A 27,950-nucleotide genomic window follows, 5' to 3' on the forward strand; every position below is an offset into this window, starting at 1 on the left:
ACACATTATATTCATTAAGTTTGCCTCTGATAATAAAATAAAAATAAACAAACACGTATATTTTACAGTTGAGAGCACTAATGCCAAACTGTCAATAGTTTGGAATAAAATGTAAATAAATATATAAATAAATATTCACCATGTGGCGTGTCCCTGTAACACCGGTCTGCGGCACCAGAGCGCCGCCCGGTGGGGAATCAAACCACGTGCCAATGTGTAGATCTGCTATTTTCATAAAAATGTATCTGTGGAACCAAGTCAAACATTTACATAATGCCTCAACTCCTACATTTCCAAGTGCTTGTCTGGGTGGGGGGTCCACAGTTCAAAATATGATTATTTTGGGAGGTCGTGGCCTGAAAAGGCTGAGAAAATGCCATAGATAATACTTTTACCCATAGATAATGGTTTTACCCATAGATAATGGTATACTATACTAAGATAATTTACCAGTCCAGTGCACTGAGGGAAACAGATTTACTTCATTCCTTCTGTAAGTCCAAGTGGTTATCTCTCGGGACACCAATCTACACTGTAAAATCCACAGTGTTCGTTTAACTCTGATAGTGTACAAATCGAACCAAGGGCGAAAGTACAACAGTATTATTGGCATCAAAATATACTTACAATACCAAAGTAAAAGGTATTCACATCACTTCGCAATGTGACAGGTTGTGAGCTTATAGATCTGCTATTTTTGAATAGCCAAAGGATAAATATAGCTTAAGTACATGTATGTCTTGTAAGAATAATGTACACTTGGCAATGTAACTAGAAACTAAAGCTGTCAAATAGTGGACTAAAAAGTACAATATTTGCCTCTGAGATGTAGTAGTATAAAGTATAAATGGAAACACTCAAGTGAAGTAAAAGTACCTCAAAATTATACTTGAGTACAGTATTTGAGTATTTAGTTACTTTCCATCACTAGTCCTCCAGTGTGCTTGTGTATCACCTTCAGATGACAAAGCAAGGCATTTGAGTGACAACAATCAAAGAGAGAAAGATGTTAGATTTGTGGTTTATTAAAACTGTGTTAATACTTTTCTTTATGCTTATCTCCCTTCCCTTTTATTGACACAATTTATTCATCTCAAATAGATGAAAGCTCATTCAAAGCTGTAGTTTTCCTTCAGGTTGCGGTGGCTCTCAGAGACCTTCTGTGCCATGCTCAAGGGTCGAGGGGTTCTATCAATTTTCAACCCGGCATGTTGTCGCGTTCCAGTCATCTGTACTGGAGAAAGAGGGAGAGATAACAAGTTAGACTTTTAGGCTTCCAACACAAATCAAGCCTAAATAAAGAAAATGAATGCAATAAAAACCTTTCATTGACACTTGTTTTGTACAGGTCTACTCTGGTCTTAATCAATGAATGACAATTTACTCCACATTTCAGTCAAGACCCAAGAGAGGTCTGTTTTGGGGCTGTTCTACTGCCCCATACTAATAATATGATTGTGTTGTTCGGTGAAAAGCTCATATGTCCAAAACGGTTCCATTATTTTAAAAAAAACATTATATTATAACATTTTAAAATTTGAAAATAGCCCATCTACAATCTCTCAACGTGTCTTTTTTTACTCGGTTAATTTCATTTCATTGATTTATTTTATCACCTATGTGCACACACTGAAGTACTGTGATATTGAAAATGTCCATAGAAAACTAAGCCTACATTATATCCCACTTCCATAAATACGTGACTAAACTTGATATCTGATAGATTATCACCCCTACCAAGCTTAAGGCCTGGTCGTTGTGTCTTCTGACATCTCTTCTGTTTTGGGTCAGTCGCCATCTGTTCCACCAGTGACACCTGGGCTACCTTAGCAGAGCGGCCTGCAAATTGCACACGCACACGCACACACACACACACACACACACACACACACACACACACACACACACACACACACACACACACACACACACACACACACACACACACACACACACATAGCTATGGTCTATTATACAGATACTATTCAATTAACTAATATTGCAGAAGTCTGCTTCTTAGCTGTAGCAGTTCAGACAGTCAAATAATTCATACAGTATATAAGACACTAAGAATATCTTTGGCATTAACCCTTTTTTAACAGTATTTGTTTCTGCCCTGATCTCTGGTGAGAGTAGGGGCTGGTAATGTGTGTGTTTGTTGTGCCACCGCATAGTACAATTCTGAGTATTCATTGAAATACGAGAGGCTACCAAATGGACCTGTAAGGATTTTTATCATGTACAGCTATGGCTATAAGGACCAGCTCTCAGACCTGGAGTACGGATGCACTCATTCTTGTGTCCTTCGTTCCAGGCCTTCAGCTTGCAGGTCTTGGAGCAGTAGAAGACTTGATGACAGCGGCTACAGGCCGTCAACAGCACAGACACAGAGCGACCACACCGGTAGCAAAATTTAAACGACTGGTTCCTGGGAAACAGAGAGAAAGAGACCTATGTGGACAAACATGCTTGTACTCTATATGGTACTCTATATGGTTATCAAACCTTTTTCATGTCAAGGACCCCTAAAATGATATGTATTTGGCTGCGGACCTCAGCTCATAGCGCGGCACCGAGTGCCGCGCTATGAGCTTGTATATCTGCTATTTTTCAATAACCAAAGTATGAAATATGGTTGAAGTGGTCAAAATGATTGTGACGCTATATTAACTGATTTAGCTGGGGACCCCCTGGTACGGAATAGAGGGTCCACCTCTTAATTGCATTACGGAGCAACAGACAGACAACAGCAAGGCCATATAAGGAGAGTTGCATCACCAAAAGCCTTCTATATGTAGGCTCTATGCACAGCAGCCATATTATCACTTCCTTCACAGGTGTTACCAATGATACTAATGAAGGCTCTGTTCCATTTAGTGTAGCACAGTGGTTCTCAGATCTTTCAATTTCCACGACCCCCAGAACTCTGAGAGTGTACAACCCGTAAGGGGCCATTTGGAAACCCCTTAAGGAACCACGAGGGTCCCTGGACCCACATTTTAGACCCACTGGTGTAGCAGTGTTTCCAGTGAGCCAACATGCACAATATCAGCACCCTGAGTCTTGACCAGAATGGAACAGAGCCTTCATTAGTATCATTGGTAACACCTGTGAATGTCTTCACAATATGGCTCCTTATAGAGCATATAGAGCCTATTGGCAAATAGTGAGAAAGCACTGAACCGGAAGTTTACAGAATGTCTATGAGCGTTTGTCACTATTTTGAGTTCACATGAACCCACGCGACAAGCGCTGTTTTCTGCCCCCGAGGTGACTCAACGCTCTAATACAAGGCTCTGGACAATAGGCGTTATATCTACCTGGAGGTTTCAGCGAGGGAGGGTTGGGATTCCTCAGCCTCGTCTCTGTGGACAGCAGCAGACTGTCTCAGCAGATCCCCCATCATGCTCAACAGTTGCCGCCGTGCGTTGAACGTCTCTCTCTCCTGCCTGTTCAAAGTGTGGTAGGGCGTACGAGCAACACGCACGTCCTGGATAATTAAAGTAGACAAGACAGATGGACATTTATACTTGCTTGCACACTGGCGCACCAAAAAATAGCAGATCTGCAAGCTCCTGGTTAACCTAAAATCAGTTCATTTGAAAATGACATTGTGTTTGTATCTACAGTATGTGTGAAGTGCAGTGGTTCCCAGGGGTCCTTGAGGAAGTTCCAGGGGGTCACCAGCTAAATGATAAATAGTTAGGAACCAAATGGACCCTTATGGGTCTGTAACTCAGAGAGTGTACAAATGTAAATGTGTACAAAACATTTGTACACTCTCAGAGTTAGACTAACAATGATTTTGCAATATAAATTGAGGTCCCACAGATAGAATTGCCATTAAATGGGGGTCCGTAGCCTAATGCATGTCAAACTGGGGGTCCTTGAAATTGAAATGGTTGAGAATCACTGCTAGAGCCGTAAAAATCTTCTCTTATATATTTTCAAATGGGGGTCAGCGGGCTAATAAGTGTCAATTTGGGGGTCCTTGACATGAAAATGTTTTTTATGTTAATGTTAATGTTGTTAATGTTTTTAACTTTATCTGATGTATATGTGATTGGTGAAGTACTACTGTGTATGAAGGCCTGTTACCTGGTTGAAGGTGTGGTGGGCATAGTCGACTGCCGTCCCCACGGCAGACCTGCGGCCCTCGCCCACCATAACTGGCATCAAGATGTTGGCACCAGCTGTGACTAACATGTTCAGCTGAACCGGTGACACATGCAGAAAGAGTTGTTAGTGACACTTATACTTTTACATCAAAACATTTTCAATTATTTCTTTGTATTATTAGCAGTGGTGGAAAAAGTACTCCATTTTTTCAAAAAGTAAAAGTATCAATACTGCAATGTAGAAATACTCTGTTACAAGTAAAAGTCCAGAATTAAAAATGTACTTGAGTAAAAGTAGGTGGTATCAAAATGTCCTTGACTTAACACAAGTAGAAGGTACTCATTAGGCAGAATGTCCCATTTCACAAGTTTTGAAATATAAAAATGTGTACAAATCCTTTGAAAATAGCAGATCTACAAGCTCACAATGAGTGGCATCGCGACGCATTGTGAGCTTGTAGATCGGCTATTTTCAAATGGCCAAAATGTATATAGGGCTAAAGTGGGTATGCATGTTCTGTAATAATAATCATCCACAAAGTAAAGTTTTCAAATAATTGTAGTGGAGTACAAGTACAATATTTGCCTCTGAGATGTAGTGGAGTAGAAGTAAAAGTACAGAAAATTGGAAATAGTCCAGTAAAGTAAAAATACCTCAAAATGTTACTTAAGTACAGCACTTGAGTAAATGTACTTAGTTACTTTACACCGCTGATTATTAGTTACAGTGTGCATGCGTGTGTGTGTGTGTGCATGCATGTGTACCAGCTTAGCTCTGTTGCGCGGGTGTCCTCCAGAGTCATAGTGTATGTTGGCGAGGGCACAGAGGGCACTGCCCACCCTATGGCCCAGTGGCAGGTTGGGGTCAGCACCTGCTTTAAGCAGCTCCTCCACGGCCTGCGAAAGGCGAGTCGTGAGATTCTGTTTGTGTGCATGTGAGGGTGTGTGTAGATGTGTATCTGTGTGTACTGCATGCACGTTACCAGGTTGTTGCCGCTGGCAATAGCCAGTGAGAGAGGGGAATGTCCACTCCAGAGGAGGTGTGTGCTGGCTCTGTGGGAGAGCAGGAGAGACACCACGTCCCTGGCATGCTGCAAACACAACACACAGCTATGATTGTAAAGCTTGTTTTGCAGCAGCATCTTTTTTTTTTTTTTTTTTTCACCGAGTGCCAATTGCCTAAGCTGTAATCCTGGGCGCTACTCTCCCTCTGCCAGCTTGGGGAGAGCCCCGAACTGAGCCCATGCTTCCTTCAATGCATGAGGAGTGAGCAAGCCGCTTCTTATCACCTGACAGGAGGGAGTTTCCCCGGTAGGACGTAGTGCGTGGAAGGAACACGTTATTCCAACCATATTTTCTTATTTCCTTTCCCCTCTATCAGGCGCCCCGGCTGACCAGGGGAAGGAGGTATAGAGCCTAGGTTTGTTTTTTGTGAGGGTACCTACCCTAGGGGACACGGGGAGAACATGCAAACTCCACACAGAAAAAGGCCCTTTCGCCAACCCCACGGCGAAAGGGCGTGAGTTTGGCCAAAGTTTTGCGGCATCTTAGCTTCATTACACAGATGGACAAGGTGTGGATCTGTACCCACTGCCTTTATTGTATAGTATGTGTGTGTGTGTACATGTGTATTGCCCGCTATGCCATTCCACTTAACTCAATGAGTTCTGAAATGATCAGAATTGTATTTTGTTTTCAATTCTCATTCTCAATTTATTTATTTTATTATTGTTATTTTACACATAAAAAGAACACAGGCCTACATATTAAAAAGTGCATTAAAATATGCAGATAAATCCTCCAAAAGCAATTAGAAATATAAAATAATATAATAATCATTTATTAATTTAAACGTCATTACTAAATGACATGTTATGTATGGATGTGTGTGTGTGTGTGTGTGTGTGTGTGTGTGTGTGTGTGTGTGTGTGTGTGTGTGTGTGTGTGTGTGTGTGTGTGTGTGTGTGTGTGTGTGTGTGTGTGTGTGTGTGTGTGTGTGTGTGTGTGTGTGTGTGTGTGTGTGTGTGTGTGTGCGTGCGTGCGTGCGTGCGTGTGGTGTACTGACGCTGTAGTCACTCTCTCTCTGACAGGCCACATGCAGGGCGGTCCTGCCCCCCTCTACAGGAGGCTGACTGATGAGGGGGCTGAACGCAGCATGGGGGTCCCCGGAGGGGGCTTTGGGTGTCTTGTTGTTGCCCTGCATGGCTTGTTGGGCCTCCGCTGAAGGCTGTGGGGAACGATTAAACACAGGAGGATGTTAATTGCAATGTAATTACAATGCCATTATAATTATCAATATGATAAAAGCAGTGGTGTAATGTAACTATAAGTACATTTATTTAAGTAAAATGTTGAGGTATTTGTACTTTACTTGAGTATTTCCAATTTCCAATACCGTTACTTACTCCACTACATCTCAGAGACAAATATTGTACTTTTACTCCACTACAATTATTTGAAAACTTTAGTTACTAGCTACTTTATAGATTTTTACAAAACAGTAACCACTTCAGCCCTATATTTAGGCCATTTGAAAATAGCAGATCTACAAGCTCACAATGCGCCACGATGTGACGCATTGTGAGCTTGTAGATCTGCTATTTTCAAAAGATGTTTATACACTTGAAAACTTGAAATAGGACATTTTGCATAATGAGTACTTTTAATTTTGATGCTTTAAGTACATTTTGATGCCAGCACTTTTGTACTTACTACTTTTGTACTTACTACTACTTACTCATAGTACACTTTGAATTCCGGATGTTTACTTGTAACTTCGTAAAGAGTATTTCTACATTGCAGTATTGATACTAGATTTGAGTGCTTTTTCCATCACTGGATAAAAGAAAAGAAAAAATGGACTCAACAAATGAAGTACAGCAAAACACGCACCACGTCCATGTGATAGATGTCCCCCTGGTCCAGTGCCTGGGCGTCCACATCAGCCACAGCATGCAGCAGCAGCTCTGTGATTCTGGGGCCCTCTGGACCGGGTAGTGCTGCCGCCATGTGCAGAGGATACAGGCCTTTGCTCTAACAAACACACACACACACACACACACACACACACACACACACACACACACACACACACACACACACACACACACACACACACACACACACACACACACACACACACACTTGAAGTATTTATTTATGTCCACATAATAAGAAGTACAGGATGTACAAAGGACATAAACACTGCCAGTGCAGTCAGATGAAGGGAAAACAGTTAGTTACAAAGCGCATGTAAAGCAGAGCAATGTTACATACAAAACAAAAGATGGCATACTTGTCAAACACAGCGGACAACAATCATGGGTAAAGGAAGCAACGCCTCCTCCAAATTGAGCGGCCTCCTATAATAGCTGATATTGAGCAGTACTACCTTGCTAATTGTTTAGCCCTCCTTTTGGAGAGGCCGGCCATTTGCAGGCCCCTCACAACCAACTTGTGCACGTGTCCTAGACTACCAAAGATAAAAACCAAAAGTTTACATCTGTAGCCTAGCTGAGAGATGATCTTCTCTAGCTGTTGATATTTTAGCACTTTGGTTAGGAAGGCTTCCTCTAAGGTGTAATCAAAAGTACAGCCGACCTTGAGAATGAACACCTCCCTATGGTTTTCATTAGCAACAATGACATCAGGGGTGTTAGCTGAAATGTTAGAGAACACAGAATCATCATTACACAGGTTAAACATGCTCGGCTTCACAGTAAAATGCTTATACAGCATGATGGAGGACCTGAAAATAGAAGTGATATATTTAGATATCAAATCCACTATTCTGTCATGGCTACTTATGTAGAGTGGAATGGTTGCCTGGAAACCAGATGGAGAGGTTGAGTTTAGATGGTAAAACCTGCAGCCTCGCTTTTAGAGTAAAGACAACAATGCATTTGTCTAAAGCAACATTTTTTAGCGCAGAGTGCGAGACAGAATGGTCCACAGCGGGGAGACATGCAGTCTTCCCTTGCGACCTCAGTTCAGTCCAATGCTGCCGCTGCCTTTGTTGTTGTGCCCATAAGAGGCGACCTCGGGCATTAGTCAGTGGGAGTTGGTGTTCTGTTCCACACACAGTCATAGATGCTCTGACAGAGATACTGGGGTCAGATATAAAGTCCTCCGAGACAGCCATCGCCTCTGAGTTAGACCCTACCCACTTCAAGGTAACATCAGCCCAACAGCACAGATCGTTTAAGTCCAGCCAGTCTGACCACACACCGAAGCCGGGAGAGCGACTGTCTAGCTTTCCATTAGATTTCCTCCTGAAGCCTAGGAAGCTAGGATCCGAGCCACATGCCAGGGGGACCTTACATCGTTTTAGGTCCAGGAATAGAGATGAACGTGCAAGCTCTTTCACATACTGGTCATCATTGTTCAGCATATTTAACAAGTGGGAGAGCCTCGTAGCAATATATGTCCATTCAAAATTGGGAACACCCAAACCACCCTCACGTTTACTGTGAAATATAATGTCACGTGTTGTGTGTGTGTTAAGACCAGTCCATTGTCTCACTAAGTGCACAGTTTTGTCAGTCAAATCACCTAGTGATTTTCGTGGAACATGTACATTGGAGAAAAGATGTTGTACCTTGGCCAATGCTATTATTCTGACTGCCTCCAGTTTCATGATTAGAGGCAGAGGCGATGTGTGGATTAAGTCGAGTCTGCTGGAGTACTCAGCAATGATTACCTCGACCTGATCGCCCCACTCGCCTGCCACATTAAACTTGTGGCCCAAGTATGTGTAAGTCTCGTGACGTGAATAGACTTTAAGGGGTTTATTGCAAATTGTGAAATTTCAGTTGGTGTATCTGTTATAGAATGGTACCAGCGGTTTCCTCCGCTCCGTCTTTCATATAGAACTGCACATTTGGATTCTTTTACCTCTAATCCTGACCATTCCAAAAAGGAATCGGTTTTGGAGAGCATGTTCTTTATTACAGCCCCATGATGAGAGGCTAACTGGACATCGTCTGCATACCCCTGAACAGGGTTAGGGGAAATTATATTGGCGGGGGCACACATACAGAGCCATTTCAACCATTGGTTAAGTGCTAACACAAAATTAACAGCGCTCCATGGATAGCCAGTCTTAACACCTACTTGGAGAGGGATGGGGTCTGTGAGCTGTTTACCACAGATAACCTGTATGAATGAGCCAGTGTACACATCTTTAACAATGTCAACATAAACTTGGGGTAGATGGAATTCCTCAAGAGCTGTTGACATCATGACATTATGTGCTAAAGTGCCAAATGCATCACAGAAGTCCAGAAAAACTGAAAAGTATTCACTAGACCCATGCTTGAAATCGTCAATTCCTGTTTTGAGACAAAACACATGTTCATTCATGCCTTGCCGATTGATGTAGGCCTTTTGCTTGGGAGATAAGATGTTTTCATCCACAAGCCACGGGAGGATTCGGGCAAGAATGCCCGAATCCTCCCGTGGCTCCCACTCGGACCCCACTTTGAGAACCACTGGTATAGAGTGGTAGACCAAATGACATTTGGAGGCTTTTTGGGGGGTGCTTGGTCTTACCTCAGGAGGGAGGGGTATGTCGGTGCGTGCTCCACACAGCAGCAGTTTCCTCACAGCCTCGGTGTGAGCAGCCATGATGGGCAGAAAGAGGACGGGCATGGGCGTCCTGGAGGTGTTAGGGTCCGCTCCCCGCTCCAGCAGCAGCTGCAGAGTGCTCCAACGAGCACGGTGCCTGCACAGAAAGAAGAGAAGAGTGTTCATTTAACTCGAGAGAGTGTACAAATGTAACCAAACGGACCCATAACTTTTCATTAACATTGAGGATTTTACTGTGTGGACACAGGCGTACATATAACACACACACACACACACACACACACACACACACACACACACACACACACACACACACACACACACACACACACACACACACACACACACACACACACACACACACACACACACACACACACACACACACACACATAAACAGTAGTGTAAAGTAAAGAATGTGAGTACTTTTTCCACCACTGCAAATACAGATGCATGCACAATGATATCAAAGATCATGATCAATACATCAATCAATCAACATATCAGAATAAGGGAGGAGGAGAAGCAAAGCAGAACCAGGAGCAGACTCACTCAGTTTTCATGGCGGCCATCTTGCGGACGGTCTCCTGTGTGTCGGCGCTATGACGGGCGATCCCCGCACGACTCATGGCTTCCGCCGTGCACTGCATGGCCTCCTCTGTGACCTGCAGGGGAAAGCTGTGCAGGGCGTGAGCCGAGTCAAAGGCCTGAGTGTCGTCACACTGCTCTCCTGCGGCCTGCTGACAGACAGACGGACAGATCAGAGAACATTTTGACACATATTTCACTGACAATTTAGTTTTAGTGCACATTTAAGTCATGCATTGCTAATATTTATATTTTGTCAAAAATACATATGTGTACAGTTACCTGGAAGATATTTCTGACTGAAACACATGAATCGTTTGGGATGTGGACTCTGTGCTCCAGTCCATACCGCGACATACCAAAGCCTATACCGCTCGTGCTATAACCACGCCCCGCTTCTGTGACGCATGTGGAACTGCCTCTCGCCTACAACAACTGCGGAAATTGTTTTGGGTACTTTTGGTAAGGCATAGTTTTTGACAGCAACGGAGGTGCGCCGTCTCAAGCGAACTTGAGCCACAAACGTTGCGAGGTTCCCTTGAGCCGACTCAGCGCCGTCCGAGCTAGTATGTACCGATAGAGGCACAGAATCGTAAATCATGTTTTGAGGTGAGGCCCAACTAACTGCCACTCAAAGTGGCTACTGGCCAATCGCAGCGCGTCATTGCACAAGCGGTATAGGCTTAATTGGGATGACGCGTCCATATACCTGAACTATGTTCGATGCACTGGCTCCTCCCTCCAGCCATGACACACTGCCCAGTGAGATGTGGCCGTCCAGCACCTGAAGAAAGCCTTCTTTACCACCACGCTCCTCACATCCACCCTGGTCCCCTCTCTCCCCCTCCTCCTCCTCATCCTCCACTCCTGCCTCCCTCTCTCTCCTCTCACCAAGCAGGATATCCGTCTCCGCCTTTTCTCTCTCCTCAACCTCTCTGTCCTGCTCGATTCCCCCCCTTTCCACCCCATCCGTTATCATTCTCTTTCCCCCCAATTCCCTCTCTCTTTCCTCCTCTCCCCGTCGCTCCTCCTTTCCTTCTATCTCTCTATCCATTTCTCTTTCCTCACCCACCTCCCCCCCATTGTCCTCCCCCTGCTTCTCTGTTTCCTTTTCTCCCCGTCTCCCACCTCGCTCTCTCTCCTGCTCCTCTAAACATCGTGCGGTGGTGGTAGTGGCGGTGTCACCCGGCAGGCCATCGTGGATGTCAGTGGAAACGCCCGGATCGCCGTCTGGCGTCTGCTCTGTGAGTTCCTCTGTCGTCCTGATGATGAGAGACCACAGATACACAGTGGTGGGAAATAGTACTCGCATATTTTAGTTAAAGGGATAGTTCACCCCAAAATGACTTTTTTCCTATCGATTAGTCACCCCATGGAGACTTGAATTCATGGATATTTCTTTGTTTTTGTTGCATTACTAAGCCAATAATTTGATGACCGGCAGCGGTTCCGGTAGGAGACACAAAGAGTCTCCTTTGTATCTCCTACCGGAACCGCTGCCTACCGGTCCGCTGGTCATCAAATTATTGGCTTAGGAATGCGACAAAAACTAAAAAACATCCATGAATTCAAGTCTCCATGGGGTGAGTAATCGATAGAAAAACAGCATTTTTTTGGGGTGAACTATCCCTTTAAGTAAAAGTATCAATACTGCAATGTAGAAATACTCTGTTATAAGTAAGTAGTCCGGAATTCAAAGTGTACTTGAATAAAAGTACAAAAGTACTATTGGCACCAAAATATACTCAAAGAACCATAAGTAAAAAGTACTCATTATGCAGAATGTCCCATTTCACAAGTTTTCAAATGTACTGTATAAAGATCTTTTAAAAATAGACGATCTACAAGCTCACAATGCTTCGCATCGCAACGCATATTTTCAAAGGTACTGTATATGGCTTAAGTGGTTAATGTATGTTTTATAATAATAATCAAAATCTACCAAGTAACTAAAGTTTTCAAATAATTGTAGTGGAGTAAAAGTACAATATTTGCCTCTGAGATGTAGTGGAGTAGAATTAAAAGTACTGTAAATTGGAAATACCCCAATAAAGTAAAAAAAAACACCTCAAAATTGTACTTAAGTACAGTACTTGAGTAAATGTACTTTCATTGTGCACCAAAAATTGTTGGTGGAGGATACATTTGAACAAGTAGCTGTGTTCCTACCGATCAGGATGAGATGTGAGGCTGGTTGTATGGTCGCCCATGACAGTGTTGCTGATCTGAGGTCTGTTAGGTCTGTCGTTGGTAGGGCTGGTTGTTTCCTCTGGGCTGGTCTGGGAACTGTTCCCTGTCTGGTGACACACATTGATACATTCATTATGCAAAAAATGTAAAATTTTCATTTTTCATAGATGAGTGTAATCTGTGCATGTGGCAGAAGGTTTGTTGGGCTGTGAGAGAGCCACAAGGGGGCGCTCAGACGCAGCAGTTACCGCCTATAGTCCATAATTGGGCTGATAGACTGGTGTTCTTTATGAGACAGCCAATAAGCCCTCTTTAGGCGTTCTACTTCTTCTACTTCTCTGAAACACTTTTTATGATATTCAGATTTATAATGAAAACATGGATATTTAATTTAATACCAAACATACACAGTAAATTCCTCAGTGTTACTCAAAAAAGTACTCAAATGTTTTAACTAAGTAAAAGTATCAATACTGAAATGTAGAAGTACTCTGTTACAAGGAAAAGGAATTCAAAATTTACTTGAGTAAAAGTACAAAAGCACCAAAGGTGAAAGTACTAAAATGTTGGAAAATAGCAGATCTACAAGCTCACAACGCGCTGCATACGCGACGCGTTGTGAGCTTGTAGATCGGCTATTTTCAAATAGCCTAGGTATAAAATAGGGCTAAAGTGGTTAATGTATGTTTTATAATGTAATATATTTATATCTGCAAAGTAACAAATAATTGTAGTGGAGTAAAAGTACAATATTTGCCTCTGAGATGTAGTGGAGTAGTAAAGTAAAAGTATTGACAATTGGAAATACTCCGGTAAAGTAAAAGCACCTCAAAACTGTACTTAAGGACAGTACTTGAGTAAATGTACTTAGTCACTTTACACCACTGGCAAATGGACACATGGGCACTCTGTGTATTGTGTCTATGGGACAGTGGTGTGTTCTTTACCCTCAGAACTCCAGCACAGTGCAGTGACTGGTGAGGGTAGTAGAGGACATGACATGCTGCCAAGGCAGACACGCCCTCGCCGTTTAATCTGTTGATATCAGCTCCCATGTCCAGTAGCAGGTGGATCACGTCATTATGGCAGTTAACCTGACAGACAGACAGACAGACAGACAGACAGACAGACAGACAGACAGGTGGACAGAACCATATCAATGGCAATATCTAGATCATTGGTTCCCAAATTAAATGGTGAGCCGTTTTCATTTACTATTATGTGTACTTTGAGTACACTCATCTCCCAATACAGAGGCAAATTCTATACCCTTAAAAATAAATAAAATAAAAATATTGTTTACTTTTCCGTTTTTTTTAAAACACATCTTAAAATATAGCAAAAACACAGATCTATAGCCATTTTCATATAATACGTTGAGATTCTGACTTGCTCATTGGTCATGACACAGTTTTGATATTTTTTGTGTCATGTTAAAACAAAGAAAAATGTCTTTGGTGAGTTGGAAAATTACTTTAGCATTATATAATACTGTATTATACTGACCATATCATCTCACAATATACTCATAATAAAACGAACGACAAAATGAATGAAGGAATGAATAGAGGGGTGGACAACTTTGATGATAGAGAGGGCCACTATATTTCCACACTCACTCCAGAGGGCCACATTGCATAAAATTGTCGGGCCATTCGTTATCACACAAAAGTAGCAAAAATAGCAGATCTACAAGCTCAAAACGTGTCGCAGCACACACGTTTTGAGCTTGTAGATCTGCTATTTTTGCTACTTTTGTGTGTGTTTTAATTGGAATTCAGATTTTTGTTTTTGCTATTTTTTTATTGGAAGCCTGAAAAATAACATTATTATTTAATTTCAAATGCATTTAGTTATACTTATGTTAACTTTATGAACTTAAATACAAATACATTGGACATAAAAAAGACAATAGAATTGTAATACTAGTCATTGAGCTACTAATATAGACTGAAGTAATTAAAGCGGGTCATGTTTGCATGTTTGGAATTGTAACAGCTGAAATCAATAAGATATCAGTAATCCGTTATTAACCTGCGGGCCGCATTAAGTGAAGGTGGGGTCCGCATGTGGCCCCCGGGCCCGCCAGTTTCCCATGGAATAGGGGATAAACAATTGAAATAATAATAATATTAATAATAATGGCGTACTGTGGCAGCAATGAGTGCTGTGTTCCCCTGTGAGTCTCCCACGTCGGGGTGGACCGAGCCGGAGTGCAGCGTACGGTAAACAGCTTCCCGGTCCCCCAGCGAGGCCTGCTGGATCAGCAGCTCGGAGCGGAGCTCTAACGGGCCTTTAGGACCAAACCTGTCCCTGGTCAGAGACAGAACCGCATCCACGTCCCAGCCCACACTCACTGCCTCCATTCTGGGGAGAGAGAAACACACATTTAACCCATTTAGACCGGGAACGCATCTGTGTCAAGATTTCTTTGGGCTATTCCAAAATAGCAGATCTACAAGCTCATAGCGCTATGAGCTTGTAGATCTGCTATTTTATTCTTTTTTTAATTTGTTCAAATCTTTGAATATGTATATATATATTTTAACTCAAATCTTTGCTTCTGGGGGTCCCTGGAACAAAATATATTCAGATGGGGGTCCGCGGACAAATACATATCATTTTGGGGGTCCTTGAGATGAAAGGCCTAAAATGATTTATACTTTTAACTTATACAGTGGTTTGTAGGTGTGTTGCCTACTAGGAATTTCCTTCCTTCTGGGTCTGGCAGAACCAGGTCTCCTGGTCTTGTTTTTGTAGAATTGTTCTGTGCCTTTCTGTCTGCCCATGTAGTTCTGTAGGCTACCTGTCTTGTTTTACCAGTCTTGTGATTTGTCAGTGTTTCCACCTGTGTCCTCACTCCTCTTACTCCCCCAGCCTATCCTAGTGTTGATTGTCTGTTGAGTTCACCTGTGCCCTGTTATCCATGTCTCTATTTAATCCCTGTGTTTGCATTGTGTTGAATTTGCTCTAGTCCATAAATCCCATGTCGGGTGAGTCTGTCCTGTATCTACAGTATGTATGTATGTATCTGAAAGTCCTGTTATTATCTGCCTTTGTTTGCCCATATTTGGAGGAACCTTGGTTTCGTTAATAAACAACACTTTAAGTTCATCTGTTCTGCCTCCTGTCGCCTGCTATAGGGCATAGCAGTGGCGGACATTTCCTGGTTCCACTTCAAAATACTCAATGCATTTTTTCCCATTGACATTTCCAAAAATATTTATATCAATTATTTTAAGCCTAGGATCAAGCCATCCAGGGTCCTGGTGAATCATGACCATAAAACGTTTGATTCTGTGAAAAAACAGACTTTTTTTTGAAAACGGCAAAACAAAGGGTATTTATTAAATATAGTATATCATATAATTAAAGGTAGGGTAAGTGATATTTTTTGGTTAAAACAAAAAGTATTTTGTTAAAAGCTTAAAACACTATATTCTGATAGTAATCATTGCTATAGAGTGTTTTTTCAGTAACAGATGTCTCCCTGTCTCTCCAGCTCTTTAATAAACAGAAAATACATTTTTCGGTAGGTGTCAAAATCTCAGCCAATCAGGAGAAAGTACCCATTTTAAGCTTAATTTGTATAGTGTTCCAGTTCCAATTTTGTCTGCTCATTTCTTAGTGTCATCACTTCCAATTTCACTTGTTTAATCTATATCCTGATTGAGTTATCTGTCCTGATTGGATAAAATTGGAAATTAAACTGAAACAAAAATGCATTTTCTTGTTAATAAAGAGCTGGAGGGACAAGGAGACTCCTTTTACTGAACAAACACTCTATAGCAATGAGTACTATCAGAATATAGAGCTATTTAACACTTATTTTAACCAAAGCAAGTCACTTACCCTACCTTTAAATATAAAATGAAAAAAATGTTTAATGGTCATGATTCACCAGGACCCTGGATGGCTTGATTCTAGGCTTAAATGAATTGATATAAATATTTTTGGAAATGTCAATGGGAAAAATGCATTAGGTATTTTGAAGTGGAACCAGGAAATGGCCGCCACTGCTATGCCCTATTGGGTCCTCCGTACTCATTCCTGACAGTTTCCTTTTTAAAGGAAACGCGATAGAATCAAATGGCATGAATGCAAGCCATTTCATGGGGTCTTTAACCCATTTAGACCGGGAAAGAATCGGTGTAATTTTTTGATTTCTTTGGCTATTCAAAAATAGCAGATCTAAAAGCTCGTAGCGCGGCACTCGGTGCTGCGCTACGAGCTTGTAGATCTGCTATTTTTGAAAAATCGTGAAAATGTATGCAAATGTAATTTGTATATATTTTAAGCAAACGTTTGTAACTCAAATCTTTGAATCTGGGGGTTCTACAAATGTCTTCTAAATCCTACAGTTTTTTCATCAGTGGTGCTAATTTTTTTCATGTCAAGGACCCCAAAAATGATATGTATTTGGCCGCGGACCCCCATCTCAAAAATATGAAGCAAAGATTGGAGTTAAAAATGTTAAAACATTAGATAAAGATTTACACACAAAAAACACGATTTTTCAAAAATTCCAGATCTACAAGCTCAAAGCGATGAGCTTGTAGATCTGCTATTTTTGAATACCAAAGTATAAAATATGGATAAAGTGGTTGCACAGATGCGTTCCTGTTTTGAATTGGTCAAAAGGTTATTTTTTTCTGCTAGCCTGCAGAACTATTCTTTTTATGCCCGCCAGGGGGCTGGAACAAACTTTACCGGTCCTGGGTAGGCAACCTGGCCTGGCGGGAATCTGCGCTCAGGGGAGCGCATGTATAGTGCATACTGTAGCTGTTTATCCTGCACTGTGCTGGTGTGCAATTATGCCCCTGACAACAATGTTTTTTTTTGTTGCACATTTCAGAAATGGCTACTTCCAGCTCCAGCCTCCATTGTGAAGATCAGTTCCTGTGTTCCATTTGTCTGGCTGTGTTTGAGGATCCAGTGTCTACTCCATGTAGACACGACTTCTGTAAAGACTGTATCACAGGCTACTGGGATACCACTGATATCTATCAGTGCCCGCTCTGCAAGACAGCTTTTGGGATTAGACCGGATCTCAGAGTCAATACTTTCATCTCAGAGCTCGCTGCCCAGTTCATGAGGTCTGTCAGAGTGACGGACAGCAGCAGCCCAGCCCAAACACTTTCCAAATCTGGAGAGGTAGTCTGTGACGTCTGCACGGACCCAAAGCTCAACGCCGCCAAGTCCTGTCTTGAGTGTCAGACCTCTTATTGTGGAACTCATCTAGAGCCACATCAGAGGGTCAAAGGTCTGCAGAGACACACACTGATTGACCCTGTGGAGAACCTGGGGGACCGCATGTGTCAGAAACACAACAGGCTCCTGACGTTGTTCTGTAGAGCCGAGCGGGTCACTCTGTGTGACATCTGTGTTGGGACGCACAGCCAGGACCACAAGGTCGTTCCTGTCCAGCAAGCGTGTCGAGAGAAGAGGGCTCAGTTGGGGATGGTGGAGACTGAAGTGCTGTACATGATCCATGAGAGGCTGCAGAAGGTGCAGCAGTTCAAACGCGAGGTGGAGCAAAGCCAGGAAGACGGTGAAAACGAGATTGCGGGAATGGTGCTGGAATTCACCGCTCTGATGTCTGCCATTGAAAAAAAACAGGCTGAGCTCATTGATGCAGTTAATGAAAAGCAAAAAGAAGTAGAGAAACGGGCTCAAGACCATGTTCAAGATCTGGAGCAGGAAATTACTGAGTTACGGAGTCTGGGTACGCAGGTGAAGGAGCTGTTGGACACCAAGGACAACCTCCAGCTCCTTCAATCCATCCTCCCAAACACTAAGGACTGGTCTGACATTATGGAAAGAAGTGAACTCATAACTGAGACAATTCGAGAATCATTAAGAAGAAGAATTTCTCAATTGCAGATGACAGTTAGTCAGATGAGTAAGGACATCAAGAAGTTGTCTGATATACAGATGTTAAGTGATGCTGCTTTAAAGAGGATGCAACAGTATGCAGTGGACGTTGTTCTCGATCCTTCAACAGCTTCCCCAGCGCTCATCCTGTCCAATGATGGGAAAGAAGTGAGCTACTACAGTACCACAGCACAAAGGCACATGTCAAGTGAAAGGATGTTTCTCCATGATTGTGCAGTTCTAGGAATGACAGGCTTATCATCAGGGAAGTTCTACTTTGAGGTGTACGTGGGAACAAAGATGGAATGGACTATAGGTGTGGCCACTGAGTCTATTAACAGGAGTGGAGACTTTCCCCAGCATCCAGACGATGGACTCTGGGTTTTAAAGTTCATCTTTGATAGATATGAAGCCTTCAGTCTCCCTGAAGTCCAAGTGAACTGGAGGAAGGTGAAGAAGGTTGGGGTGTTTGTGGATTATGAGGAAGGCTTCGTCTCATTCTATGACGTGGAGGCCAGATGCCTCATTTATTCTTTCACTGGCTGCCACTTCACTGAGAGAATCTACCCGTACTTTAATCCCTGTGGAGGTCAATCATTGGTCATCACTGATGTCAGTCAGTCATACTGGGATTGGGAGTGAATGAGGTAACAAGCCACATCATCATCACTAAACGCATTTCATCTAAAACATCTATTGCTTAATAAGTTCATGAGGACTATATTTTATGTGTTGTTCCAGCCACAATTTATGATCAAAGCTTGGATGGAAAAAAATATAACAAGGCTGAAGGGGACACTAACCTAAATGTCTTCAGAAAACGTTAATTGTTTGAGTTGAGTGTTCATCGTGCATCAGGGGGGAATACATTTGTTAAACGTTAGTTTAATCAATCTGTATGCTTGGTAGAGTATGTTAATCCCCCGTTCCCCTACGCTTCCATTGAGAAATTTACCCTCACGGGTGTCGGGGAGGACAACTACTGGCTGACAATTAGTACAAGCTGAAGCTCAGACTGCAGAATCTCTCCTGTCCAACTGCAGATGCCTCATTGGAAGAGCGGTATAAATTTGGTATCTCATGTCGGGTTCGAATCCTGGGTAGCACATGGATCAAATGCACAATACTGTATAATACACACATTTGTGTTTTTGTGCACACTTTGCATGATGTGCAAAGTGTTTCAAGTCATTTGAGGTGAGCAAAAGGGTTTATATAAAAGTAATGACACTGATGTGATGATGGTGAATGATATGAAGGTGTTGTTGAGGGTACTGTACCTGCAGTGAATGCTCTATTTGATTTCTACATGTACCGTCTAGCAAGCTGATGCTGAATGTGTGCATTGTAGTTCCCTGCTGTGTTTAATAAAGTAAAACATAACAAAGCCTCAATACTTGTTGAGCCATTTTATATGGACTTTCAGTGAGCCTTTAATGTTGTCATGTGATTGGCCACAGACTGACGCTCTCAGATGAAACACAGAATAAGTTAGTAAATAGAATAACCAAAAAGAAAAACTGAAATATCATCTATGTTAATGTGTTGTTGTTTTTTACTCTATTTATATTTTCATCGAGATTTTCTTTTAGATCATGTCTCATTCTGCAAGTACAGTCTGACACAGTCTGACCATTTAGCCAATCTGACTAGGCATTCTGTATTTTTAACATTATGTATTTTTAAATATCTTAAGGTTTTCACGTAGTGTTTTTGCTCAAATCAGCTGCCAAAGAACAGGAGGGAGAAAAGTAATGCCTAATTTATGCTCTGTCACACCATGGTGTCGCGTGGCAAAATCTGCTCAACACGCCCCATCCGCAGCACTGACAACAGTTTGTCAGCATGCCACATCATGGTACAACAAAGTATTAAACAATGCCCAAAACAATGAGAACATTTGCTGTCTATACAGCTAGAAGTAACAGTGAACCTGATACATTTAACCCATTTAAGGAGGGAACCCCTATTTGTAACTATACCTTTCAAGACGGGAACCCCTTTTGGGGTTGTTGTTGCTAATTTTTGAATAAATATTTGAAGTTTTTCAGAAAACTTAGGTCAGGATTTAGAAGGCGTTTTTATAATCTTTATAATCTAATCTAAATGGGTTAAGAGGCTCATTACAACCTGCAAAGTCATTAGAACCTTTTCTAGACCTTTTTCACCAGCCATACATATTGACATACTGTACTGTAGTTATGTAATGTTACTTCCTACAATGACACTAATTAAAGCTCTGTTCCATATAGTGTAGTACGTCTCTCCAGTGAGCCAACATTAAAGGAGTAGTTCATCCAAAAAAGTACTTATTTTTTATCAATTACACACCCCATGAAGCATTGAATTTTAGTCGCATTCCTGAGCCAATACTTTGATGACCAGGTCATCGGTCAATAGGAGACTCAGTAGGAGACTCAAAGAGGTAGGAGACTCAAAGCGTCTCCTACCGTCGGTCTGTCCATTTACACTCTGCAGATCTCACAGACTACAGCACTGAACCAAAGTTAATTAGTGCACTGTGCTCCCTCTGGTGCCCAAGGAAGGAACTTTTTAGACTATTTTTTGGACTGTCTGACTGTTTCACATCTTTGTGATGTCATGTATAACACTAAACATTTTGTAATGTGTATTTACATTATGTGGTCTATTAAACTAGGCTCATTGAATCTCGTTAGTTCTAAAAATAATTAAAAAAAGCCAGCCCCCCCATAGCCCCCCTAGTCACAATTCTCTGGAGCCGATCACTGCACCCGGTAATCAAATGATTGGCTCAGGAATACGTAAAAAACAAAAGAATCTCCATCAATTCAAGGCTTCATGGGGTGTGTAATTGATAGAAAATAAGTCATTTTTTGTGTGAACTATTCCTTTAAGACGTTGGTACTTTAGCACCTTGGTAAGGAATGCCTCTTCCAGACTGTGGTTGAATGTACAACCCACTTCTCTACTGTCCTCATCAACAACAACAACACCTGGTGCATTAGCTGTGAGCTTGTATATCTGATATTTTTGAATAGCCGACGCTAAGATCTAAAATGACACAGATGCTTTCCCGGTTTGAATGGGTTAATTACACATTTCACACACATTGAGGCTGCATCACACTGTAAGTGCTGTCCGGCAGGAACCAGCTAACTCCATTTTGACGCTTTTGCATTTATTCCATAAATCAGGGCCATTGAACACCCTTTACGTCTGTGTGTTGGTAAAACAAATATTGAACCAACGAAAAGCATTAAAAAGCGCTTCTGACAAAACCAGCTAACTCCATTGGATCCTCAAACTTTCTGTTAAACCAGCTAAGTCCACCGAAGTTAGCTGGTTTAGCTGACTCCAGGCTCCACCCCCTTTTGACCTCCAACCTCATTGTGAGCTTGGAGGTCCATTCAGCTGTTCTTATCAATGATGAAAAAAAACTCCTAACTCCACTTTTTTTCATTTCCTGAAAAATGAACATTTTGGAGTTAGCTGGTTTCTGCCAGACAGCAGAGATATACCCAGGGGGTCCCCAGCAAAATGTGTTTATATAGTGTCACAATAATTTTAACCACTTTAACCTTTTATACTTTGGCTATTCAAAAATAGTGAAAATGTGTGCAAACCTTTTGAATATATGTTTTTAAAGCGAACATTTGTAACTCAAATCTTTGCTTCTAGGGGTCCCTGGAACAAAATATTTTGAGATGGGGGGGGGGGGGGGGGGTCCGTGGCCAAATACATATCCTTTTGGGGGTCCTTGACATGAAACAGTTTGAGAGACACTGCTGTAGTATGTGCCTGCCTGTGTGTGTCTTCAGGGACGTGCACAGATAGACTCTAGGTGGTGCTAGAGCACCTGCCCTTTGCCCTCTTGACCAGAAGTGCCCTTTTGAAAATAGGGCACAGCAGGGGTCTTCAACAGGGGGTCTGGGACCCCTAGGGGATCCTCAGAGTTACTACAGGCAGTCCGCCAAATCTTTATGTGATATGATTTTTCTTTTTACCATAACCACTGGAAACCTAGCATCACTTTTCTGAGGAGAACTTTAGCCAAAAATAGCCGATCTACAAGCTCACAACGCCTCGCAGCGCGAGGCGTTGTGAGCTTGTAGATCTGCTATTTTTGGCAAAGAGGTATAGGTGTGAAAAGAGCAGACCAAGTAAACAAAAAAAGTATAATTTACTTGAGCACCTGCCCCTCAAATTGTCTGTGCACGCCACTGTGTGTGTCTCTTACCTGTGTCTGTGTATATTAGCTTGCATGCGGAGCTGTAGAGAAGCGGCGGAGAGTGGGGTCGGGTCATAGTCGTAGCCCGCTTCCCAGAGCTCGCCGTAGAAGTGCAGATCCAGCTGTGTTCTCAGGCCAGGGGGCACGGGCAGGTGGTCCCCGTCCGTGGAGTAAACGTCCATGTCACAGGGCAGGATGAAACGCTCGTCGTCTGACAGGAGATCACTGTAGGGGCTCAGCAAGGGGTCTGCAGCGCTCATCTGGAGGAGTTGGATGAGGAATTGATAAGTGCACTTGTCACTTAACTACTTCACCTAGTGGCCAGAGTGGATTGATCAAAGTCGTCTTATTGTTTATGCTTAATCCATTAAAACCGGGAACGCATCTGGGTCATTTTAAGATTTCTTTGGCTATTTAAAAAAAATGCAGATATACAAGCTCATTGCGCGGCACCAAGTGCCTCACTATAAGCTTGTAGATCTGACATTTTTTTTAAACATCTTGGAAAAAAATTGCAAATCTTTGAATATATGTATAGGCTATGTTTTAAAGCGAACATTTTTAACTCCGAACTCCACCCCAGAAGCAAAGATTTGAGTTACAAATATTCGCTTAAAAATGTATATATAATATGCTTAAATGTATATATTCAAAGATGGATCTAGCAGTGACTCTCAACCATTTTAATTTCAAGGACCCCCAGTTTGACATGCATTGGGGCTATGGACCCCCATTTAATGGCATTTCTATCTCTTGGACCTCGAATTTATATTGTAAAATCTATGTTAATTTAACTCTGAGAGTGTACAAATGGAACCAAATGGACCCGTAGACCCATAAGGGTCCATCTGGTGCCTAATCTATCATTTAGCTGGGGTCCCCTGGAACTCCCTCAAGGACCCCTGGGGGTCCCCGGACCCCACTTTGAGAACCAATGCATTAGAGCAGCTATTCATAACCACATAACACTCATGAAAACAGACCTGTTCTGACCTCCATGTTATATGAACTATGATAAACTGTTTATAGGATAATGTTTCAGCACAACAAGCTTGTGTTTATAATAAACACAAGCTTGTTGTGCTGAATCATTGGCCTTTTCCATTGGAAGCAATGACAGAAAGATGCCAATCCTTGATGGATCTGTACATTGACCTGTTAATTTAATGAGGAAACTCAAGAAGGAAGTGTCACGTACTGTAACTATATACGATGGTGGAAGTTTACCTGTGCTTCGTGACACACACACTATATGCAGTGTTGGGCAGTAACAAGTTACTTTTAGTATATTACTGTAATATTATTATTTCACCCAGTAACGAGTACTATTGGCAGTAACTTCCAAAACAGTACTATTATATTACTATGTAAAAAATAGTACATATTACATATTACTGCCAACAGCCAACAACAATATTACATATTGTTGTTGGCTGCCTTTTGAAAACATGTTTAAAAGGCCAAGAAAGATTGCTGCTTTATTTTTTAGCCTTTTTGGCTGATTTGGTGACTCGTATTATTGAGTGGCCCTGTCTTGCCCTAACAGTACGTTTTAACAGTGGGCGAGTCTGGGCGACTCTGGGTGACTCTGGGTGATAAAAATCGCCCAGAGGGCGTTCTGCTGTGATAACCGTATTTCCTTCCTCAGAAGCGCATGTAAATTGGGTGCCGTAGAGGACTGACCGTGGGTAGCTACTGGGACGTACAGTAAGTCGGGGCTTGAGCCACCCCGGCTGGGTCACCTGGGCGAGGGTGTATGTTGCTAGCCTGATAGATAGATTAGGCACCAAATGGACCCTTATGGGTCTGCAACGTGTACAAATGGAACCAAATGGACCCTAACAGGTCCATTTGGTTCCATTTGTACACTCTCAGAGTTAAATTAACATAGATTTTACAATATAAATTCGAGGTCCAAGAGATAGAAATGCCATTAAATGGGGGTCCGTAGCCCCAATGCATGTCAAACTGGGGGTCCTTGAAATTAAAATGGTTGAGAGTCACTGCTAGATCCATCTTTGAATATATACATTTAAGCATATTATATATACATTTTTAAGCATTGGCCAGACTGATAACGTGGATTCACTCTCACGTTTCCGGGAGGAACGTGAGAGTGAATCCACGTTATCAGTCTGGCCAATGCCAGGCTAGTATGTTGCAGGACCCGAAACACCCGTTGACCCCAGGCTACAACACTGATGATACGGCCCAGGTGCATCCATGTGACGTTTTTCTTTATGCTTTTTTCCACTTTTTTTTGCGGGTGTGGGCAAAAGTAATATGTAATATAATATATTACTCTTGATTCCAAGTAATGAGTAATATAATGTTATTACTTTTTTAAGGAGCAATACAGTATGTATTAAGTAACATATTACTCTCCTGAGTAATATTGCCCGGCACTGACCATATGTAATGTAATTTTTTAGACAGTATGAACCTGGGTCAGAGGATGTATGGTGGCAGCAGGGGACATATCAGCATATTCGGGGAAGCTGTTCAGGGTGAAGCCCCCCTCCATGGAGGTACAGAGCTTTACCAAACGCTCCCTGTGCCACAGACCCACGTCCTGACCACCGTCTGGATAAGTGACCACACCTGGACCAAACCTCTGGTCAGCATGGTACAGACCCTGGAGAGAGGAGAGAGGAGAGGAGAGGAGAGGAGAGTTGGAAACAGGATGACTCTGACTATCAGACTGCTACAGTATGTCAGATCCATCATGCAGTTTACCTTAAAAGTGGTTCCATCAGGGAACTGCTGCTGTCCATATCCCTCCTTCCTGTTGAGGTAGAACTTGCCAATAAACCTACAGCCTGCAGGCCAGCAGTATACTCCTTTACCATGCCTGTAGTCTTTGTAGAAGGACCCCTCATAATACTACACAGAGAGAGAGAGAGAGAGAGAGAGAGAGAGAGAGAGAGAGAGAGAGAGAGAGAGAGAGAGAGAGGGGTCACTGGTCAATGGCTTTCTTATGGCATGGGATGAGTAGACTCGACATAAAAATGATGTGCTGGAGTTTATTGCTTCAAAATGTTCTCTAACATAGGCTATGGCATTGGAAAGTAGGCTACCATGTAGCCTTAGATAAAGACTCTCGTGGATGTATTTTTTTCGATTTCGATCTTTATCTCTACGAGACAATCCAGGGTAATCCCCCCCCCCCCCATGATTTCCCAGAAATGTCAGCTCCAAAGCCGGTACTTCTCCAAAAATATACAAATGCAAAATATAAGGTGCTAACCCGCGTACCCCAAATGTTAACTAGGTGTCCGGCGTATTTGTGCAATGTATTAGTCCATATTTTTCAATAAAGAAGTGTTTTAATCCCGTCTGTGGCCAAACAACATTTTTTTCCCCTCGTTTACTTCCTGTTTACATTGAGTGTAATGCCGGCTTTCACCGGATGCGCTCCGTCACTACCGCCCATTGAGAACTTCCGACAGAATCGAAAAATATCGAATAATATATGTCATGTCTATACATGCTGTCTACAGCACAGCAGTGAGTTGAAGAAGCTCTATTTTCGGGATCACAACTTTAATTGTCCTACCTAGTGGCTTACCTCTCCGCTGTTCCATGTGAATCTCCCAGAGCCGTGTTTCAAACCATTCTCAAAGTGTCCCTCATACGTGGATCCGTCGGGCCAGGACTGGATGCCGGGTCCTTGTCTTCTCTCTGTCCCGGTATGAGTCCCCATGGAGCCGAGGAACTGTCTCCCACCGCCTCGCCCCCCCGGGGACCGGCTCACACCGCAGGGCGACAGCATTTGAACCATTTATACTGCGAGCGCACATGTCAAAGTCAACACACTATCATTATAACTCTAAACTCTACTTTAGTAACAACACACTTTCATTATAACTCTACTTCAGTCAAAAAGTGCTGGTGGAAGTTTGGACTCGTTAGTTTCCTGTCAGTATGTTGTCTTGACAACGGTACAATCCCCCCAGAGAAACACGGGGGATGAAGTAGCGAATCACTGAGGAGCGACTTCTTTTTTTGTACTTCCAAAAAACTACATTAAACCACCATTATCAGGCTTAGTTTTCATTTATTTGAATTAAATCGCATTAAACGTTTAAATTTGCAGTTTAGGCACACACACACATGCATGCTCACACACTCACTCATGCAGCACACACACGCACGCATGTGGCACACTAGGCCATGCATAACATACATGCATGCAGAGCCAACTGCAGCAGTTAAAGCCCATGGCATGGTCTTTATCATAACAAGAACAGCTTGAAGGCTTTGTTCTAATGAAATATGCATGTGCGTCGTTGACCTGCAGGGATGGAACCTGTTGCAGTGCATTGTTAGAGTCTAAAGTATGCCTTATGCATGTCCACTTATGTCTTAGTCACTTATAGCCTTCTTAGTCTAAGTATGCCTTATGCCTGTCCACTTATCTCTTAGTCACTTAAATTTAGTCTAAGTGCCTTATGCATCTGAATGTTCATTGTGTCATCTGACACTTTCACTGACTGGACAGTGGACACTGCTGCACAGTTCTACTGAAGGAAAGTGAATACTATTACATCCTCACACACACACACACACACACACACACACACACACACACACACACGCCTGGAATATTTCAATCCTGTGTGAACATTTCACTGCAAAGGAAATGTTGAAACTGTCAAATCATTGGATGTTTGCTAGTGCTGTAATTCTTTAATTTGGCCACCAGATGTCACAAATTGTCTGTGTGTGTGTGTGTGTGTGTGTCTGGGGAGGGGGGGGGGGGGTTATTCCACTGCTCTGATCCATGATAAATCTCACCTCTACTCTAGTCAGACTGGCCCAACACATTCACATATATCATCATCTCCCCCTTAGACCTTGTCCAGCCCTTCATGTTGTCACTGTGAATACCAGTTGGATCCACACTCGTTTCACCTCCAGGTTGGTTGGTTCTCCAGCAGTAGGTTTTGCCCTTCCACACCTGGCCTGCCTTCTCTGGTGCTGTCCAGGGTCCTGAACCTCACATGGGCACAAAGAAACTAACAACAGAGACAATGAATATCCTACTCTGTTATATGGGCTGTGAATTTGGGACAGTTGGCAATGTGATATAATCTTTTTTAGTGGACGGCATTTGCAACAACTGCACTATAGCCTCAAACAAAAAAATAGTTTGAATGTTTGCTTAGAAAACTGAGAAAATCAAGATCAGATCTACAAGCTCACAATGTGTCACATTGCATCGCATTGTGAGCTTGTAGATCGGCTATCTTCAAATGGCCGAAATGTATATAGGGCTGAAGTGGGTAATCTATATTCTGTAATAATAATCAAAATCTACATAGTAACTAATTGTAGTGGAGTAAAAGTACAATATATTTGCCTCTGAGATGTAGTGGAGTAGA

At 42.4% G+C, this 27,950-nt stretch overlaps 1 protein-coding gene across 1 annotated transcript; it reads right to left on the reverse strand.

Moving 5' to 3' along the window:
* Positions 1 to 1,109: 1,109 nt before the first annotated feature.
* Positions 1,110 to 26,347, reverse strand: ankmy1 (ankyrin repeat and MYND domain containing 1; the record flags this gene model as incomplete). Its single annotated transcript, XM_084066135.1, has 22 exons — positions 1,110 to 1,234; positions 1,738 to 1,839; positions 2,274 to 2,428; positions 3,321 to 3,490; positions 4,099 to 4,212; positions 4,884 to 5,015; positions 5,102 to 5,209; positions 6,184 to 6,345; positions 7,011 to 7,151; positions 9,669 to 9,840; positions 10,257 to 10,444; positions 11,365 to 11,554; positions 12,462 to 12,589; positions 13,430 to 13,576; positions 14,633 to 14,849; positions 17,702 to 17,720; positions 17,825 to 18,081; positions 18,199 to 18,318; positions 22,576 to 22,826; positions 25,010 to 25,201; positions 25,303 to 25,449; positions 26,135 to 26,347. 22 exons carry the CDS (start codon positions 26,345 to 26,347, stop codon positions 1,110 to 1,112), a joined length of 3,450 nt encoding a protein of 1,149 aa, XP_083922261.1.
* Between the last annotated feature and the right edge of the window lie 1,603 nt (positions 26,348 to 27,950).

Source organism: Gymnoscopelus microlampas (assembly GCF_963454915.1).
Source record: "Gymnoscopelus microlampas genome assembly, chromosome: 9".
NCBI lineage: Eukaryota > Metazoa > Chordata > Actinopteri > Myctophiformes > Myctophidae > Gymnoscopelus > Gymnoscopelus microlampas.